The 21,378-nt window shown below is 40.1% G+C and overlaps 2 protein-coding genes and 1 long non-coding RNA gene across 9 annotated transcripts in view; 2 read left to right on the top strand and 1 right to left on the bottom strand.

The window, feature by feature from the left end:
* The window catches only part of LOC5506979 (neuropeptide FF receptor 2), a 39,798-nt gene extending 28,056 nt beyond the window's left edge, over positions 1–11,742 (top strand). For 4 of the 7 annotated variants that reach the window (XM_032375433.2, XM_048722845.1, XM_048722844.1 and 1 more), the window contains 2 exons: positions 3,684–3,820; positions 10,468–11,742. In XM_032375433.2, coding sequence (XP_032231324.1) covers positions 3,799–3,820; positions 10,468–11,651 — 1,206 coding nt within the window. In that variant the 5' untranslated portion in view covers positions 3,684–3,798 and the 3' untranslated portion in view covers positions 11,652–11,742. Of the gene's footprint in view, positions 1–615; positions 1,032–3,189; positions 3,609–3,683; positions 3,821–10,467 lie in introns of those variants that run through there. The other 3 variants (XM_032375435.2, XM_048722847.1, XM_032375432.2) reach the window with 3 other exon arrangements.
* A 3,289-nt stretch (positions 11,743–15,031) lies between these two features.
* LOC116614438 (tetratricopeptide repeat protein 28) lies at positions 15,032–19,678 on the bottom strand. Its single transcript, XM_032375450.2, has 3 exons — positions 19,554–19,678; positions 17,941–18,643; positions 15,032–16,610 (listed from the first exon to the last, which is right to left on the bottom strand). Exons 2-3 carry the CDS (start codon positions 18,638–18,640, stop codon positions 15,379–15,381), a joined length of 1,932 nt encoding a protein of 643 aa, XP_032231341.2. The 5' UTR covers positions 18,641–18,643; positions 19,554–19,678; the 3' UTR covers positions 15,032–15,378.
* On the top strand, positions 18,638–19,369 carry LOC125560685. The gene is made up of 2 exons (XR_007306775.1): positions 18,638–18,819; positions 18,899–19,369. It is a non-coding gene; the product is annotated as an uncharacterized LOC125560685 (long non-coding RNA).
* Positions 19,679–21,378: the final 1,700 nt, after the last annotated feature.

The following is a 21,378-nucleotide window of genomic DNA, read 5'->3' as shown; positions in this document are numbered from 1 at the left end:
CCAGCGCTCGTTTCCGCTTAGCACGCCCTGGGTCCCCGAGGATGACAAACTTCGAAAGCCATGATAAGCAAACCCCGTAAAACATCGTATCATAAGTCGTCATACTTACCAAATAATTATTTGATTTCGCCATCGGTATAAATCAAAGAAGGAGCTTTCAACATTATCGTAAACACAGCGAAAAATCATGGCCGCTTTTTTGTATCGCAGACTGCCAAAGGTAGACCATATCTTGTTACAGACAGACAACGTCCAAATCGAAGCTGGAAAGGCATCGCTGTAGACTACTAATTGCGCATCAGGGGAGGGGACGGGAGATTTCGTTTCCAAGATGGCGGCGGCTTGTTACAGGAATCCCAAATCGACAATTATAATTAATTATGGTCGAAAATTCAACGGAAACTTGCAGGGTTTTTTTTTTACAGAGGCCACCATTAGGGCCCCCGAATGGTCTTTGGCGAGCATTTACGAGCATTTACGAGCATTTGCGAGCACCCCGTTTTTTTATGCGAGACCGAGCATTTTTAGGCAGAAAAAAATGAGCGAGCATGCGAGCATTAGCCGAAAACTGCGAGCACATCGAAATTTCGGGGGACCATTCGGGGGCCCTACCATTTTGAAAGTTACCCCCAGTCCCTGACTTTTTTTAAAATTACAGGCTCCCCGCGCGCTATTCCCAGGCTCCCTTTAACAGATTGAAAGAAAACATCAATCGATTGCTATGATTTCAGCTCATAATTTCTGTTCATCACATTTTCAGCTCAACACACGCTCGCCCTTTAATCTCTGGCGGAGTTTAGTACTAAGCTGAGATTACCCCTTGAAAATCCATTACTTCTTATCGCACTTTTTGCCGGCGAATAAATCAAAAAGCCAATACTTTAGGGCAGTCAATGTACATATCGAGTCCAAAACCACCCATTAGCGCGCCTTTAGATATACGTGATTCTTCATCAGCTCTTTCCAAGTTCTGGCATTTTTGGGAAAACATAAATCATCTTGCTCTTAATCATACGTCGACAACTATCCAGGTATTCTTTTATGTATTGTTTATTCTAACGGGGGGGATTACGGATTATTCAATTAAGTTAGGTTAATTAGAAAGCGCAATAGTCTTAAGTGCTGTATTATTAAGCCATTCCTTACGAAAGGGAAGTCTTTTAACACTATTTAACATCAAAATATAATTACGTTTTTGCCTGATCTTCAGGGTGACTCTAACAAGTTTTATTTAGCTTTAAGTTTTGGTGCAAAATATACCAAAAAGCGGCTCATAAACGAATGAAAAATACATTTTTGTCCTGCTTAACATTTTAAAATTTCTACTTGCGCGCATTCATCGATACAGAATTGATAAATTGTACGCTTTCATACGAATTCTACAAAACATTACACAAGCCGTTTATAAGTAGTAATATTCGAGAAAGAAAAAAAATCTTTAGAGGTTGAGAGGGAATCCCACCATGGTGTAGATCTACGTTTATATTTTTGCAGATGTAAGTGCTGCTTTAAACAAGTTTTTTTATTGTTTTTTCTGTTGTATAGTATTTTTTTTAGTCCGCGTTTCATATTTGAATCATCCTATTTCTCATTTCTTTTAAAACAATCTGAATATCAAACACGTAAAATAACCAGAAGTTCGATATTTTTAAAACAAATGTACAAGTGACCAAATCAATATGTCAATTAAAATAAATCAAATGCAAGGACCTTTTTTCAGCCAGCAAATCTCCACGCTCGTACATAAGGGGTTTGCGAATGGTACTTTGCTCCCAAAAGCTGAATAATTGCCCTGTATAAAATAACTTTGAGCCAACAACCTTCTATAAAAAAAAACAATAAAACCTTTTGTTGTCGTAAAAGCTAATCACTATATTACAGGGTATTACGATGGTTTAATACTGCAGTTGAAAGGTGACGTCTGTGTCGCCACACACGAACAAGGCAGGATCGCCAGTAAGGCAGTCTACATAGATAATGTCCGTCTGTATGTCTGTATTAGGACTAGTTTTCGTAATCAAAGGGTTGCAGGTTGTCAAACGTCGCAATAATATTTATTGTGCGTTTGTCTGACTTTTTTGTGAAGTGCTGTGTATTGCCCTGAAAGGAAAATATCCGAAATCATTTTCAATACAACTAGTGATTTCTTAAAAAAATGTCAATATCCCGTTTAGAGAAGACTGAATACTAAATAAAGCGTTTTATTTGAAATTCATTCTCGTCATTTTGCTTGAATACAATTCTCGTGGATATTTTGTTTAGCAAAAAAAAAAAAAAAGAAAAAAGAAAAGAAAAGAAAAGAGAAGAGAAGAAAATAATTCGGAATAGCTTAAAACCAAGACCAAATGTCTCTTTTTGGAGTAGCTCTGCATTTTGTTTTTCTTTCTTTCTTCCTTTTTTTGCCTTTTTTTCCCATCAAACACGGTATTGTATTCATAGTGCAATATTTTAAATACGTCGCAAATAAAAAAAAAAAGAAAAATATCTCTAGCATAAGGAAATCGAGCTAGATTTTCACAGATAATGAAAAAGAGATATATCGAGTCTCTTAGTTCTTAGCTTGAATGATAACGAAAAGAAAACGACCAAGGGATAATAAATAAATTAAGACCCTAACACCAACACAAGGAAAAAGTACGAAGAAAGAAATGCAAAAGAGGACGAGGGAATTTGCTACAAATATTCAAGATATACTGATTTGTGTTGTGGTATTTTTTTTTCGGGAAAATCAAGCAAATTTTCAGCGGCTGATCAATTTTCATCGAAAGAGTGAAAAGCTGATTTAATATAAAAGTCATTAAATGTTATCATGTCTCCGAATATCTGACCAACACGGCGGTTGCTTGATAGTGTTAATAGCGGTGTTTATACTAGCTTAAACTCGTTTAATAGGCTTCTTTAACTTTCCTCATGGAAAGTAAATGACCTCTTTTTCGTGCAAAATCAGCCCCGTGGGAGGAAGGCTCTTTATTCCAATTCCGGATTATCATTTCATTATCAGCGTTTCACATTTTATGACATCTAAGTTAAAGGGCTTTTAATCTTTACATCAAAAAAGTCAAGCAATAAAAGGCTTATAAAAGCAAACTTCTGATTTTAAGTAATCATATTTCTTACTTAAGTATTTCTCATCTTGGTCAATTTATCTGGCTTTGAATCAAACAAAGGAATTCAGTATTATCACGGCATTTTCTACAGTCGTTTAAAGCAAGTTCCTTTCAAAGATTGGCGCAGAAAGTTTATACGATTCAGCATCATTAAGTCGTTTCAAGAGATGGTCTCATTTGGACGTCATTTATTCTTCATCTGAACTTACAAGGTTAAGATACCGAATCCCCACTCAAAACCACAATTAATTTCAAGGAACACATTCAATGTTCTTTTAGATTCTAGGGGCTTAAAAAGGTGCTCCCTTGAGAATTCAGCTATACTCCGTCGTCTCCACAACGAACCCTGACTGAGTGCGAAGATTAAATTTCAGATTCCTCCACGGTTGACCGTGGTTCATAAAACAGCTAAGAAATCGCATCTGCAACACAAGGAACTGAAATTCTCAAAAAAGAGGTGTTTTACGAAAGAGTAAGCATCGGATTTAAGACGATCCCGAAGTATGACAATCTCCGGGTTATGGTGTCGGAGGTTTGCTTTAGAAGTGGCTATAATAGTATCGTTTTTGCCCGCAGGACCGCATAGCACAGAAAAGGGGGCAAGCTAATAACAAAGCTGGTAGACGAATCGACGGTCTTCAACTACGCCGTGTCTTAGCCCGATCACCGATTGATTGTCTTCACCCCGACCATGAATTCAACAGTTGAGCAAGGTAAATTCATATAAAGTTTAGTCTATAATGCAATAATGTTAAAGCTTGCACTGTCAATTACCAAAAACATATTTACAGCTTATCTGAAATCCATAAAGCAAACAAGAATATGTGTAAAGTGTGTGTTATTACGAAACAAGGTGTTTTATCACTAACACAAATCCTGAGTGTTAGAAGTTTGCAATGACCCAGAGATGTAATGTTTTTTTTTGGGGAAATATTTTGTACGCAAACCTAAGAGTTTAACCCCTGAAGGTTGTTAAGTGACAAGTCCGTAATGCAATAATCTGCGACCCAAATATTAGGGTTTGATTCGTACGCAGAATGAGTGTTTATTGCCGGTATGTATAAAGCTAATGAATGCTAAATAAATCGAATCTATTATCTGAATTAAATGTCTCATAATTACCATTTAATACATTACTGAAAACAAAGACGACGTTTTGATGTGAACATATTTGAAGCAAATACATAGAGCTAGAAGACGCTATTTTAATAGCTTTAAAAAGCTTATGATAACAAGTAGTTTGCCATAGCAGTTCGCTGGACAAAACTTTTAGGCTTAAAAATTATTTGAGAAAATGCAACAGTTTTAAAGCGTGTCTGAGTTTTCTAATACCTCTGAAAAATTACACAGGTCGTGGAGATATTCTTTCTCTTTCCGTCTGTCTGTTTAAAAATGATCACACCTCAGCGTTTGAGAGGATAAACCGATCAAATTTTTGTATTCCAGAGAAAAAAAATGTGTAAAATAGTATTATCAGTTTGAAAACGTAAATAAACTTAACGCATTGCTAATCTGTGACTAAAAAAACACCATTGTATTAAAAACAAAACGAACTGCCAGTTTCTAATCCAATTCAATCAGTCTCCTCCTCCCAGATTTTTTTAGAATTCCGTTTACCGCTGAATAAAAAGAATGCCGACGCAAGCGCGTTTGAATTTTCCTAATAATTGCATACCAACCCTGTTAACTCGTAAATGCAGTGAGCCTTCTATGTTCCATAAATATCTATCTCAAATGCGGTTATACTGCGGGATCCCTGTGTCTTAGCCCGAAGTGGCTCACGGGTAACATATGATTGGCTAAACCCTGCTCTCTGAAAGAGATGTACGTTGACAAGTGCTAATGATTTATTTGATGCCCAGGAAGTACTGCGGACTACGAAACATATCAGTTAATATTATTTTAAAAACTGTCGTTTTTCTAGCTCGCTCGGTCATTTCCTTATTTGGCATTACATACAATATTTGGGAGACCGCTTCATCTTTTTTTTCGCTTTTTTTAAATCTGTAGAACTTTGTAAGTCAAGAATTCCCATGTAAACTTGAAGTAATTCGTGTTGACTACGATTTCAATGGCAGTCATCTTTGAAATGGAGCCTAGTTCCTAACATTTTAGAATATCACAGGTCTCCCGAGCGCTCGTCTCAGGTTCTTTGAGACCATTAAAAAAAAAAAAAAAACGACAGCCATTTGGTTGTATGGATTAAAGCTCCAAGTGAAAACTTATTTTAAATACAATAAACTGATAATCTCACGAATAACAAAATGTCGTAAGTAACTGACAAAAAGGCTTCCACGTAGACCCGTTCTGCATGCGTGTTCCATGTCACCAAAACTTGATTCAAACAGCCAAGCTGGTCGCCTAGAAAACACGAATTCCTTAGGGTGTACTGACTTGCTAAGGAAAAGTGAATATAGCATAAAAGCCTTGTAGAAAGTCATGAGGGTCTGATATTTGCCAAGTTGACCAACAAAAGTATGCTGACTATTATGATGACGTTACCCCGTGTCATAGATACAGATAAAAGCAAATATTTCAAGTAAAATTGCTCGAAAACAAATATTGAATACGTTTTATGAAGCTTGAGGGATGGGTTTATTAAGCCAAGCATGCGTTTTTAGAAATGATTGAGTAATTGTTTTAGTATGATTTTTCAAAGGTCCTGAAACCCAGATTATTTGATATAATTTTGGTTTCTGTTAAGTTAACGTTAAATCCATGCTTGGCTATATGAAGGAGATTTTAACAAAAAGGAATACAGAAAAAAATATTGTGTTTTGAAATAATTTGGCGAAAAAAAGCTTTTTTTAGAAAACGCATAACCGGAAGTGAATCAAAGCTCGCGCGTGCACATTCGGCCTGCTCAGACACAATATCTCACATGATGAAATTGAAATGAAGTTTAAAAAAAATTCCAATAGTGTTTCGTGGTATATACACTTCAAAGGAACGATATCCGTCATGTCATGTTGGAAATTGGAAAAAGTATTTAAAAATTCTGATACAGCGCGCGCTACTTTAAAATAAGATTTTCAGTGCGTGCGCGAGCGTTTGCAACCGGTTTTTGCAGCGCGCGCAGGTAGTGAAAATTGAAAACTTTGGCTTCAAAAACGTTTGCTTGACTTAATCTTCGCTGAATCTTCGTTTTTACAAAATATGGAAAATACCATAACCCGAAAAGGCTGAGATCAATTTTGGGGAACTTGAAACGCATATTTTTTTTTGTTTCTTTTACTTCAGGAAAGCTTGTGAATAACGAATTCCGTGTTCTGTATATGCGCGCGCTCAACGCCACCAGCGTAGCAACGTCGTAACTGAGCAATACTAATGTCAGTACACCCTTAACGTGAAAATACTCGACAAACACTGTTGTAAAGCGAAATAGAACATATCAGTACTTTGGTATTCTATGAACTCTCGCCGGCAACATACTGAGAAGCGTTTTTAATGGCCACTAGTGGAATGGCTTCCAAACACGACTAATCAAACGCACCGATTTTGATTCTGTAAGTTTCAATTACAAAAGCCAGAAAGCAGCTTAGCATTTTTTTACCAAAATAATTTTAAAAATCGCAATCGCAGGGTAATCTGTGCAAGTGTAAAATATATTGCTAGCCGCAATATTGAATAATACATAGACCACGTACGACACACAGACAGACGGACCCTAGATCACGTGACACACAGACGGATAAACCCTTAATTCACCTGACACGCAGACAGATGGACCCTAGATCACGTGACACACAGACAGATGGACTCTAGATCACGTGACACACAGACGGATAGACCACAGACAGATGGACCCTAGATCACGTGACACACAAACAGGTGGAAAGAGACTGTGTCGCCCTCTTGGCTCGACTTGCACTAAAAACTCACGTGACATTTTTTACGTTAAATTTACGGCAAACTGAACATAGAAATGGCTGCGCCCGTCACACAAATAGAAACAACCGCAACAGCAAAAATCTTCCGATGATAATAGCCCTTTCTGGCTGATTCGTATGCGCTTAAAAAAATCGGTTTTTATTGTTATTTTAATAGTGCGCGAAAGTTTGCCACCAAAGTCACGTAATTGTCTCAAACCCTCCGCTAATCAACCAATGAGAGCGCGCGCAGGACTATTATATCTCAGGGCAGACTGCCCTGCAAAAGTCTTATTAAAGACGAAAATTTGGCAGAGTCGAATTCCAGTTTTTGGTGTATTGTATTAATTCTTCTGGTTCACGAACACGACTATTTGGGCTTTTTGTATTTATTCGATTGAAAACTTAATGGAGCTACTAAGAAATACCAGAAGCATCTAGTCATACGATTGCATTAAAATTGTGAAACACTAACCTTAATTTTGCAGGATTTAGCTTTTGCTTTTTTAGTTATTTATTTTAAATCTATCAAATTTAATAAAAAAATATGAAAATTCCACAACTTTAACTAAAAAAATGTGATACGATAAGCATTTTCGGCGGACAAATGACAAAACAAAAGCAAACTCAAATCATGAACAACCCCAAGAACCAACCCCTTTCTCCCCTGATAGGCTAACCCTAGGGGGAGGTGGTGAAACAATCTATCATTATAATAAGGTGATGTTGTCTGTTTTCACGTGTCCAGGTCAAGTATTCTTTACTCTTTCTTTCTTTATTACGGGGCTCTTTTACAATCTTGACGTCAACATATTTCCCTATGTCATAGTTTAACCCGCTTATAATCCAGTGGTCTACACGTATATCAACTTCCTCGATATCCTCGAACTCGTCCGGCATACGGAACGAGGATCACGAATCAGATAAATCGAGCCCAGCGGGATTGGATCGCTTTGTAATATTCCAAATGTTGGACGTTTCCGACATAGTGGATCAGGCCCGTACCCAGGGGGTGCAGGGGGTGCGTTCGCAACCCCCCCCCCCCCCACACAACGGCCAAAAATCCACTTTCGGTTTGCAATAGACGTGCTATTCTTAGACAAAACTATAAAGCATAAGCGAATTAGATAGTCAAACCTTTTTGTAGCCAAATCCAAAAATAAACAAATTGTGGAGATACTGCAATGACATAAAAAAAATCCATCCCCTTATTGTTCTTTCGGGGGTGGTCAGATCTTTATCAGAAAACTCACGCCCTCTCCCCCAACTTTTCGGATTTCGCACCTCCCAAAGAAAAATCCTGGGTAACGGTACCCTGATACAAGAAGTGCCGCAATAACGGCGATTATCACCTGAAAGTCAAACGGCAATCCCAAGGATTTTATCTTAAGATACCACGAGTTTTGCTGGAGTGACTAGGTCATGGCAGGTTAGCCACTTGTTGTTGTACCGATTCTATTATTTTCTACATGGTTCTAGTAAACGTCTTATTGATACTTAAAGAACATAACAGAGCATACCAGAAAGGACACAAGTTTTATAGTGACATTTAATCGTTTGTCATCGGCGGAAACGTGTTTCTTTTCTAATTTATCGCTAACACTTTTTCCTTTAACGATATTTCGATACAGATACAAAGTAGGAACTCACTTTCTGTTTATTTTGAAATTATACATACTTTTTTGGGGGGAGGGGTGGGGTGAAGGTTGTACAGTCTTATGCTTTGACATTTTTACGACTAGAAAACGGGTAGCTCGGAACACGTTTAACCCGAATTCCTCGTTTACTCTAGTTAGGGGACAAAGGGGGGTTAAAACCAAGTCCAAGGGATATCAAGAATCCGTTCGAGTTCTTTCTAGTTAGTGGGGCTGTTTGAAGATGTATTTTTTGTCAAAAAAACTGAAACAGAACCTTTCACTAAATTTGCGCTAATATGCTAATATACCAACAAACAAATTCGGAAATGTCGGAAATTGAAACTCGAACTTGGTGAGGAGCTCTCTAAAAAAAAGTCCCCTCCTAAATCTTTAGCGAATTATCCGGACAATCCAGACGGCTTCCTTGTAATACTAAGGACAGATTGGTATCTTTATTAGAAACACATCTCTGATAACAAGCTCTTGTGAGGAAATTCTCTACGGGATTATCCTCAGCTTTAGTACTTCACATCTAACATTAGCATATAGTCAAGAGGAATACGTGAGCCTAGAGCATTTTGCTCTTGTGCTTGAGAAGATAGCAGGAATATGTTATAAACGCTGAGATTTTAAAAGACTCGCGACGGAGTACAGACTCGCAAAGTACCAAGTGTGAGAACAAACATTTTCAACGGCTGATCTGGAGGAACAGCATGCTGAGATATTTTCATTTGAAACTAGTAATTAGAAACTAGTGATTTCTTTTCATAGTTCTCTTCCTATATTTGTTAAAACAATGACGATCTTTTGCAAAGGCGACAAGCGCACGTTAGATATATTCCCGCAAAATGCGTCAGTGCGCGCTAAAATCTTGAATGTGCGCCGTCTCTCAGCTGTAAACTCAAAGAAACCCAGTCAGACGACAATCCAATGCCCCTATCCCCCTATGCCCCTATCCCCGCTCAATTCCTGGATACCAAATAATAGTGTTCACTTCTTGTGAGCTGTCAGTTGACTGTTACACTTTCACACGTTTCCCTCTCATCTTTTTTTTCTTTTTTGCACGAGGTAAGTTTTCAACTTCTGATATATATACATATTATCTTATCAATCAATGACGCATAATCATAACACAAATTGTGTACGGAGGGAGAGGAGGGGGGTACCCCGCCCAAGATACCGCATATTTGGGGCTGGAAGTTGGTGGGCTCAGCCCTTAAGTGTGGGTATAATAGTTGTATAGGGCAGTTTTCATATCCGGGACATTGGAAAGCAACCACTCTTGACAGAGGGTGGTCGCAAAAAAAAAAACCTGTAAGAAAGCCTGTGAGTTTACAACGGCAGAATTGCTGTATTTTGTCGAATATTAGAGTTCTTGGGGCTGGAATGTTATAAATGTTCTCCAGAATCAAGAAATCCCGTTGAACCCCAGACATGATATATTTTCTGATTTTTCGGCGTGCGATTCTAGTTTGATCTTTGCGAAAAATATGCAGAATTCACTTAACAAACCACGTGGTATATTCTAACCCACGCGGTATTTTCTAACCCACGTGGTATATTCTAACCTACGTGGTATATTCTAACCCACGTGGTATATTCTAACCCACCTGGTATATTCTAACCCACGTAATATATTCTAACCCACGTGGTATATTCTAACCCACGTGGTATATTCTAACCCACGTGGTATATTCTAACCCACGTGGTATATTCTAACCCACGTGGTATATTCTAACCCACGTGGTATATTCTAACCCACGTGGTATATTCTAACCCACGTGGTATATTCTAACCCACGTGGTATATTCTTACCCGCGTGGTATATTTTAACCCTGTCTCTTCTTGTTTCAGCGCGGAACGCCACCCATCAGTACTATCAATACTGTCGCTATAACTACGATCTGACATTGCAAGTGGTTCTGACGTTCGCTTACGCCGTCATCTTCCCTATTTCGTTGCTAGGTAACTCATTGGTGTTGTTTGTGGTGTATCGTCATCACACTCTGCGTAACGCTCTCAACTACTTGATCGTGAACATGGCCATCGCCGACCTCCTTGTGACGATCTTCACCATGCCCTACTCCGTCAGCTATCTCTATATACAAAACAGGTGGTTTGGCGGCGTCTTCGGGGAGATTCTTTGCAAAGTCGTTCAGTCAGCCGTGGCGATTTCGATCGCTGCATCAATCTTCACCCTAACCACCATCACCATCGATAGATTCATCAGTATAGTGTACGTATGGAAGCAGACCTTGACTCTGGGGACGTCTAAATTAGCGTTGGTGCTGATATGGGTGTTCTCCGTTGGGATGTTTGGTTTTTACTTTCGCGCTTATCGCGTCAATAAAAGCGCCCGCGGTCTTTCGTGTGACCCCAAGTACGACTTCGCCCCCGAGGAATTCCCGAAGTACTTCGCCGTGTGCATGTTCGTGTTTCTTTACGCGGTCCCATTGGCCCTGATGGCGGTGCTCTACTCGATTATCTGCCGGAAGCTTTTCAAGAAGGAGATGGGGGGTGGCGGGGACGAGCAGATTAACAACAAGAAGAAACGCGTCATCAAGATGCTGATCACGTGCACCATCTTCTTCGCGATCTGCTGGCTGCCGCTGCACGTGCTGCACTTCCTTATCTACTTTGATCTCATGTCCTTCCTCTGCTCGCCGTTGTTTTTAAGACTTTTCGGCTTCTGGCTTGGCCACGCCAACAGCGCTCTAAATCCGATTCTCTATGTGATTTTCAACAAGACTTTCCGAAAGGCGTTCCTGAACGCCTTGCATATCAAAGCCTTCGACAGTTTAAACTCGACAGCTGGACCGACCACACGACGAAGCACGTTGCGCAAACAAGCCGTCTCCGGCCCAGAAAACAATAACAAGCGCTGCGATCGGAGAAGCCCGGGCAGGTTTCGGATGCCATTCGTGAAGGTTTACGCGAAGCTGAGAAATGGAGGAAGCGAAGAAGACCCGAGCGAGCCTTCGAGTATTGATAAAAGAAAATCGACCATGGTCGTGTCGGAAAGAATGACTTGTTTGTGATGCCGGAAGTACTTCGGTAATATTCGGAAACCCGTCGTGAAGGTGTTCGCCAAGGGAGCGAAGAGAAACTGAGGGAACCTTCCAGTATTGATAAAGAAAATCGACCATGGTCGTGTCGAAAAGAATGACTCGTTTGTCATGCCGGATGTGCTTCGGGACAGGTTCGGGAGACGTTCGCCAAGCTTTCATGAGAGAACAGGGCCAAAGGGCGTTTTCAGAAATAAGACATAGTCTCCTTGTTGTTCAAAACTGTTTTAAAAAGGACACTTTTAAGGGTGTTGTATGATCGATCCACGGATTACTATAGTAATAACAGGGATTCATAGACAGGTGTTCGGAATCCTAGCACAGTCTTTTCGAAGCAATCCTTGGGGGATTTTGAATCGCCATACTGACAACATCAGCGTCACGTAAGGCACGGTCACGCCATGCTGACAACATCAGCGTCACGTAAGGTACGGTCCCCTCATACTGAAAGCATTAGCGTCACGTATGACACGGTTACGCCATGCTGACAACATCAACGTCACGTATGGAACAGTCACGCCATACTGACGACATCAGCGTCACGTAAGGCCACAGCAACAATACCATCGAGGCATTCTGTGTGTCACGCAGCGCCTCACAGCGTGTGATCGATGACTCTTTGGTGCTAATGCTTCTTACGGTAGAAGTACCTTGTAAATAACTTTGTCTGATGAGCCGAACATTACAGAGACATTTAAAGGGAGGTGGGGGAGGCAGGACTTAGATAGAGCCTCGACTTCATTAACTGGCGCTCTGTTATGTAACGCTGGATTCACACCAAAACCATGTTTAGTTAATTAAGCAAGGTTTTTCTTTGCCTGATAACTTGCCATGTTTCTCATTGGTTTTTTATTCTTACTAGCTAAATCATCACTTAGTAACATGTACAACACAGTCTATTAAGTTTTATTCTTGGTTCTGTCAACTATTGGGAGATTGAGATTTAAACCAGTTTAATTAGTGCTGGTGTGAATGCGGTATAAGGCTAGGAAGTAAGCGCAGCGCACGCAATTTTCCGATTCTCACTTGTACATAATCGCAAAGGCTAGAGGAATAACTTGCTTTATTGTGCTAGTGCTTGACCGATTCTCACTTGTGTTGCGCTTGTGTTATGATAGATTCTCACTTTGTGTTATGACCGATTCTCACTTGTGTTGCGCTTGTGTTATGACCGATTCTCACTTGTGTTGCGCTTGTGTTATGACCGATTCTCACTTGTGTTGCGCTTGTGTTATGATAGATTCTCACTTTGTGTTATGACCGATTCTTACTTGTGTTGCGCTTGTGTTATGATAGATTCTCACTTTGTGTTATGACCGATTCTCACTTGTGTTGCGCTTGTGTTATGATAGATTCTCACTTTGTGTTATGACCTATTCTCACTTGTGTTGTGCTTTGTGTTATGACCGATTCTCACTCTGTGTTATGACCGATTCTCACTTGTGTTGCGCTTGTGTTATGACCGATTCTTATTTGTGTTGCACTTGTATTTGACCGATTCGCACTTGTGTTTCGCTTGTGTTTGACAGATTCTTTCTTGTGTTGGGCTTGTGTTTAACCGATTCCACTTGTGTCGCGCTTGTGTTTGACCGATTCGCACTTGTGAAACAACGCTTGTGTTGGACCGATTCTTACTTGTGTTGCGCTTGTGTTTGAGCGATTCTTACTTGTGTTGCGCTTGTGTTTGAGCGATTCTCACTTGTGTTGCACTTGTGTTTGAGCGATTCTCACTTGTGTTGCGCTTGTGTTTGAGCGATTCTCACTTGTGTTGCGCTTGTGTTTGAGCGATTCTTACTTGTGTTGCGCTTGTGTTTGAGCGATTCTAACTTGTGCTGCGCTTGTGTTTGACCGATTCTCACTTGTGTTGCACTTGTGTTTGAGCGATTCTCACTTGTGCTGCGCTTGTGTTTGACCGATTCTTACTTGTGTTGCGCTTGTGTTTGAGCGATTCTTACTTGTGTTGCGTTTGTGTTTGACCGATTCTAACTTGTGTTGCGCTTGTTTTTGACTGATTTTCACTTGTGTTGCGCTTGTGTTTGACTGATTCTCACTTGTGTTGTGATTGTGTTATGACCGATTCTTACTTGTGTTGCGCTTGTATTTGACCGATTCTCACTTGTGTTGCGCTTGTGTTTGACCGATTCTCACTTGTGTTGTACATGTGTTTGACTGATTCTCACTTTTGTTGCGATTGTGTTTTACTGATTCTCACTTGTGTTGTGCTTGTGTCTGACTGATTCTCACTTGTATTGCGATTGTGTTTTACTGATTCTCACTAGTGTTATGATTGTGTTATGACCGATTCTTACTTGTGTTGTGCTTTGTGTTCGACTGATTTTCACTTGTGTTGCGATTGTATTTGACTGATTCTTACTCGTGTTGCGCTTGTGTTTGACCGACTCTCACTTGTGCTGCGCATGCGAAATAGTAAGAACAAACAGTTAATTGTTTGTCTCAAGATGGTTGTACGACAAACAGAAAAAAAAGAGAAGATTTAAATATTGTAGAAATTCCGTTTATATGATAAATAGAAAAAGTACTAGGGAATACTATATTAAACAAAGGGAACTGTTTAAGAGATAGGTACTTAGGGTTTAACGTGAAATTTCAATATTATTCAAGCCATTTTTGTGGAATATTGAATAAAAACGCTAAGCTCACTGCTTGCAATTATAACCCTATGTGAGGATTCTTTTTTTTTGTGTCAAGCGAGCCGTCTGCAATAGGGGACTTGCGCTAAGAGATCACGTGACTGTTTGGGTGGCAAACTAACGCACGGCTCAGCTTTTTAGCGGCAAAATAACAGCAAAAGAGAAGGAACATATTCAGCGCTTACGTAAGCGCAGTCATTTCTGATTTTTTGTATGATCATTTTGTTTTGAATTTGTCACCCAAAAAGCTCACGTGATCTCTTAGCGCAAGTCCCCTATTTTAGAATTTCAGTAGACATTCAAAACTTTAGAAAATACTTTAAAACTAGTAGGTGGGAAAGCACTCGGCTGGAATGCGCGTGTAAATACCGCACGAAATATCGATATATTAAATTATTTATGAATAGAAACAAAGAGCCCAAGCTGTCGTGGTCTTGTACCAGAACAATGAATACAATACACCAAAAACTGGAATTCTGCCCTGAAAAAAAATGGAATTCTGCCCTGGGTCTGCCCTGAAGAAGTCTTATTAAAGACGAAAATTTGGAAGATTCGAATTCCAGTTTTTGGTTTATTAGATATATTAAATTAAATAACGATGCTCGCAAATCGCGCGTTCTGATTGGTCAAGGATCTGTGTGTTATAAGAGGAAACACGCACGCTTGGCGTCAGCATTACGCACGCGCTCCCCCAAGACTAGGTAACGTAAGACAACATTTTAATTGTTGTATAAAACAAATGAGATCTCATTGTTTTGTGCGTCTATCTTGATGCTTATTTTTTTGTTCATGACGGGTTGTGAAGTCATCTGTGTATCTATCAGAGGTCAGACGCACGCAAAAATGAGATCTATTTTTTAATTAAAGAAGGAAATTCGTAAATCGCGCGCTGTGATTGATCAAGGGTACATGTGTTATAAGAGGACTCACGCACGCTTTGCGTAGGAATGTGCGCGCGCCCACAAGAACTAGATTGAAACGTAAGAAAACAATAATATAAATATAATACAAACAGCAAACTGTCTTCCCAACCCGTCAGCCTACAGTCGCTACGATTCGTTATGTTCGTTGATAATGTGCAGTAATTGTTGCACGCTACAAATATTGCTATGTACTCTGCCTTGTCCTTCTTTGTCTTTGATTTTCTCGTACACACTCAAGGCCAGCCCATAACTTAACATCGCCTCTTCGTATTTATCTTGCTTGCGGAGTGTGTTACCGATATTGAAATGTGCATCCGCCTGTCGCTGGTCATTGTTTGACTTCTGGTAAAACCCCAAAGCCGCGTGAAAACTTGCTATCGCGACCTCGAAGTTTCCTTGCTTGATGTGTGTATTCCCGATGCTCAAATGTGCATCGCCCTGTTCTTGATCATTGTGTATTTTTTCGAACAGCCTCAAAGCATCTGTTAAATTTACTATCGCCTCTTCGTAGTTACCTAGCTTGCAGTTTAAAATACCAATATTGAAATGTGCATCCCCCTGTCGCTGGTCATTGTTTGACTTCTGGTAAAACCCCAAAGCCGCGTGAAAACTTGCTATCGCGACCTCGAAGTTCCCTTGCTTGCTGTGTGTATTCCCGATGCTCAAATGTGCATCGCCCTGTCCTTGATCATTGTGTATTTTTTCGAACAGCCTCAAAGCATCTGTTAAATTTACTATCGCCTCTTCGTAGTTACCTAGCTTGCAGTTTAAATTACCAATATTGAAATGTGCATCCCCCTGCGCTTGTTCATCTCTTGCCGTTTGGAACATCTTCAAGGCCTCTTTGTAGTGAGATATCGCCTCTTTGTAGTTACCACCCATGTAGTCTGTATCACCTATACATACATGCGCACGCGCTTCCCCCTTATCATTCTTCGTCTGTTTGTACAGGCTCAACGCATCTCCGTAATGCTTCATCGCGTCCTTGTAGTTCTTACACTCGTAGTGCGTGTTACCAATATTCAGGTGCACATCCCCTAGTCGTTGATCATTTCTTGTGTTTTGGTACAGCTTTAAGGCAGCATTGTGACTGTCCATAGCCTCCTCGTGGTTACCAAGTCTGGCATGAATCAAACCAATATTATAATTAGCCTTCGCCTGTCCTGTTTCGGAATAATTTGTGTTATCGTATAGCACCCCAGCCATTTGGAAAGACTCAATCGCCTCCTGGTAGTTGCCCCGGTCCATATTCTCGCAACCCTCATCAATAAATGCGTCAGCTTTCTCTCTCTCGTCACCAGACTCCCCGTTATGCTTCGGCCTCTCGTTGCTTATTGTAGACTGGTGACTAGTGGACCCTGAGATAAACAAATGAAACATATTTAGTTTTCTCAGGAAATCACCAACACGTGTTGACCCGTAAAGATAGAATCATTGAAGTAAGTGTATAGCGGAGATATCTCAAGATAGAATCATTAAAGCAAGTGTATAGCGGAGATATCTCAAGATAGAATCATTGAAGCAAGTGTATAGCGGAGATATCTCAAGATAGAATCATTGAAGTAAGTGTATAGCGGAGATATCTCAAGATAGAATCATTAAAGCAAGTGTATAGCGGAGATATCTCAAGATAGAATCATTGAAGCAAGTGTATAGCGGAGATATCTCAAGATAGAATCATTGAAGCAAGTGTATAGCGGAAATATCTCAAAATAGAATTATTGAAGCAAGTGTATAGCGGAGATATCTCAAGATAGAATCATTGAAGCAAGTGTATAGCGGAGATATCTCAAGATAGAATCATTGAAGCAAGTGTATAGCGGAGATATCTCAAGATAGAATGGTATCGAAAATGATTTTGTTTCAAGAAAGCCATCAAGAAAGCCACCATAAGCTTTATGAATAGCAGAAAGTAAGCTAGTAAAAAAATGGAATACACAATTATTTACATTTGCCAGCTAACAGTTTGCAACTTGCTAAAGCTACAGTGTTTGTTGCCGTTGATGATAATGTTATCATTGTCAAGCCGTTCCCGACCCCCGAATTTTCAGATATTTGGCTTAAGAATAATAGCAAGAAATGTAAGGAAATGTACAAAAAACAATGAATGAATACCCCACTTTTTTCTTGAAACGCTCGCTTCGCCCCCCCCCCCCACCCCCTTTCTGGGACTCCCGGATGTGCCCCTGGTATACCATTGGCGATACTTGGACACACTGTAAGAAATATCTTTTTTTTGCCACTGCGATGTATACATCAAATAAACATCAATAATCATAGACTTGATAACCAAAATGATTTTAATAAGCATCCCCCTCCCCCCGGCTAAAAAGGTCTCAACAAAAGCACCACTTTAATGGTGTGAATCTGATTATACACAATGAAAACACCTCTATGGATGTACTGTATTAAGTCTAACATCATTTTTACTGCTGTTTCAGTGTTTCGCAACTAAAGCTTAGTTTTCGATCTATTCTAATAAGCCCCCACCCCCCACAAAAAGACCCGCCAATGCGCTTATTAGAATCATTACGGTAATGAGAAATCAACGAAATATAAACTATCAATATACCACAGTGTAAGGTAATGTTTTGAGAGATGACATCTGTTTTGTTCATGGATACGCACTGAATGAATGAAATGATGTGATACAGAATCGTATCATGCAAAATTTGTACTATTACATACCTATGAGATTCTCTAGCTTGTCAAACCTGGCTATCAACTCCTCGTGGTGCGTGTCGTACTTCAGCTCCTGTCTGGCACTTGTTGACTTGACTTCTCTTCTCATTTTCTGTAATTCATTGAGCAGCACATCATCTGAGGCCACCCACATTCGAATCACGTCAATGTAATCTTTAGTTCCGATGGGACGCATCTTATAATCGCTTATCTTTAACTTATTCGACCCTAGCGCAACCAGTGCACGCGAAATCTTCTCCCAATAGATTTCAAATTGAGATTCATTGAGACGTATAGTGGTTGAGTGTCCAAGTTCATTTCTCAGCATTCTTATCCTTACTAAATTAGCTTCACAAGAGATATCTGCATCAGGTGGATAAGTGCTCCAGAATGGATCAGTCGGAGTCAGGATGCCGCAAATATTCCTGAGCAGCACAGAAAGCAGCGTTATGTCAAAATCTCTTGATTCTGGATTTCCACTTGCAGGAAAGAGCTTACTCCACTGAGTAGAGGATAGGATGCCTTTCTTCAACAACTGTTGGAGCTGTCTCTGTTTTGTAGTGAGCACCGCGGCAAGTGTGGCCGGGGAGTGTATATTGTCAAAGAACTTTCTAAGCGCAGTCGTTCCTTCTTCCACAAGAAGTTGCGCAAGTCGCAAGTAACGCTCCCGCTCGACGTCAGTTGAAAGTGGAAGGGAGCAAGCCATATCCTGAAAAAAAAAAAAAAAACGAGGATTGCAAAATATATCGCATCATTAACAAGATACACCAAAAACTAAAACGCATAAAAATTAGAATAATATAGAATAAAAGCTCCGTGTACACGCGCGTGTAGCTGGGACACTACAAGACGCTTTGTCTCGCAGGTATCATGTCCAAACACCAGGTATTGCTTGCACTTTATGTTGTGACCATATGTCGGAAGTGTTGTGTAGTAGCTTGCTAATTTTCTCCTTCATCTTCAGTAGTTAACAGAGCGACGCGTTGTCCGCAAAGCTGTCTCATGGGCACAGTGTTTTAATCAACATTTGAATGATGTATGTATTGGGTCTAAGGAGACATTGTACATGGACGACTGTGAACGGAGAACGGATTCCGACCGCTTGCTTAAAAATAGTTAAAAATAGCAATGCAATGAATCTTGTATTTATTGCTTCTTGTCACGGTGCGTGAACCGCCGTCGATTAGCTCTGCATATTTGAAAGACAATGTGATTAAATGTTATCATCATCATCATCATATTCTCTTATTTTGAGAATCAGAGTCCACGTTCAATGCTTAGAAAGAAAAAAAAACACTTATCCGCTAGAGACGAGAAAGATGAGTCGTGACAAACATTAACTTGGAATTCTGTTCTTAAAACTGCATGTGTCACGAGTAACTGCCTAGAATTATAATATCCCTTGTAATTTAGATAAAGAAAAACGGGAAATCAGCGTTTGTACATTAGAAGAGTTTACGGCATGAAGCATTAACTTCATAAAAAAGCACATCAAAGTCGCTAACTCGTAACCTATTTCCTGTTGGTCTGCGACTTGTGTCGAATTGTGATGTCTATTTCCAAACAGGTTTGATTCAGTCTGACGTGCGATGTGTTTCACTTTATGCATAATAACTTACCGTCACAACTTGTCAATGATTCCTGAAGAAGAAAGATTTAGCAATAATTATATGATGTCTTTTGACTTAACAACCGCCCGACTCCATCTTTGAATGTTTTGTGCGAAATACCACAAATAAAAACTCGACCTTTCTAGATTTCATGGTTCACCTGGCTCCCCTCCCCACTCCTCTTCGTTTTTTTTTTGTTTATTTCCGGGTGCTTTGACACACGAAATGAGATATGACGCGTAAAATCGTTAGTTATTATACGCGGGAATCTTTAATTATGCGCTGTTGAACAGTTTATATTGATAATAGAGCAATAAATTATTATTATGGTACGCATTGAAGAATTAACTTTCCACTTTCCTTACAGGTAGCCCAGGCTCACGGCGAGTGAGCGTACAGAGTTTGTATGAGTTTGTATGTTTGACCAAGTGGCGCGACGGACGAAAAAGCCGTTAGGGATTTGCTAAAAAAAAATCATTCCAATTCCCCAAAAAATGAGATGAAAAAAAAATACCTGTTATCTTATTGAAAGGTATACGGTACCGAGGGTGTCCGTTGCGCTTATAGATAGAATTGATAGCAAACAAGGAAAGAAATATAAACAAACAGATGAATAAAAAGATAAATGATAGATAGACAGATTTTATTTCGACATTTTCTATAAGTTGGGTGGTAATTAGGTTTGAAGGGACGTCGGTAAAGACTCAGGGATACAAGGCAAGGTCAAATTGATGCGAATCACCCTACCCCGGCTGGTAAAATTCGGTATAGAGCCCATCGAGCCCATCTTCGGCTAGAGACCCATCGACCCAACGGTCTAGTGATACAACGGTCTAGCGATCTAAAGATATGCGGATCTAGCGTTCAGTTTCTCGTGAGATAACTTATGCAGTTGATTGAGAGGTACTGATATAACATGTTATCAGCATAAGCACTGTTATTGGCTTGTGACGTCAGTTGTGAGGTTCTTACACGAGGTAAAGCCAATATATCCTCGGTGTAAGAACCTCACAACATTCCACAAAAAAACTCTTTACTCGTCCCCTCTCAGATCAGCCGAATTTCGAGCTACGAACAAGCAGCAAGCAATGCCTGGGCTACCTGTGCTCCTTTCCAGCGCGGTCAAGCGTAACTAACCGTACAACTGCGTCGGTCAAGGATGCTTGTGGCTACTTTCTCGTTTTAAAATACGGCTAGTGGCCAGGGAAAATAGTTTAGCTCGGATGTTTTGCCACATATCGAATGTATGAACCCTGGCATAGGTCTGCGAGATAAAAATATTTTGTTTGTTGTTTTTTCCTCTCGAATTTCGACGGTATTTGAGTGGAAGCACGGGTGGCCTAGTGTGTTAGCGCGTCGGCCTCTCACCGCTGTGGCCCAGGTTCGAATGCTGGCTCAAACTGGGGATTTTTCCGGGTTCCTGCCTTGAATCGAATTTGTCACAAGTGAGTTGAAGTTATTCTCCCGTGTTTCCAGTCTTCTCGGATAAGGACACTAAACCGGAGGTCCCGTCTCTTCAAGCTGCACTACATTAACCTGAACCGAAGGGACGTAAAAGAACCACTGGGGACGCAATAAACCCTCTGGCAGTGACCACCCCCAGTGACAGTGCTTAACACTGTCGATAAACAAATCGGCCTCCTAGTATTAGCGAAAGCTACTTATAGGAGTAATAAATCGAAGTATCGAAGCTACCGAAAATGGCGCCTCCAACATTGTTTCTTTCCTTCGTAGGGGGAGAGAAGTCATAAATTCCGTTAAGAAAACCCCCCAAATTGTGTATTACACGTGAATTTGACAACAACAAGGCATCTTCTTAGTTTTAAGGCAATTT

The sequence above is a fragment of the Nematostella vectensis genome, chromosome 15 (assembly GCF_932526225.1).
Source record: "Nematostella vectensis chromosome 15, jaNemVect1.1, whole genome shotgun sequence".
Lineage (NCBI taxonomy): Eukaryota > Metazoa > Cnidaria > Anthozoa > Actiniaria > Edwardsiidae > Nematostella > Nematostella vectensis.
The sequence above is the reverse complement of the archived record's forward strand: the minus strand, read 5'-3'. Positions and strand labels throughout refer to the sequence as shown.

What these genes read in the sequence shown, in the direction of transcription:
- LOC116614438 (XM_032375450.2), bottom strand. Translation starts at nt 18,640, where the DNA reads ATGGCTTGCTCCCTTCCACTTTCAACTGACGTCGAGCGGGAGCGTTAC. An exon ending in CAAGCTAGAGAATCTCATAG is followed by an intron (nt 16,611 to 17,940) that starts GTATGTAATAGT and finishes TGTTTATCTCAG; the next exon opens with GGTCCACTAGTCACCAGTCT.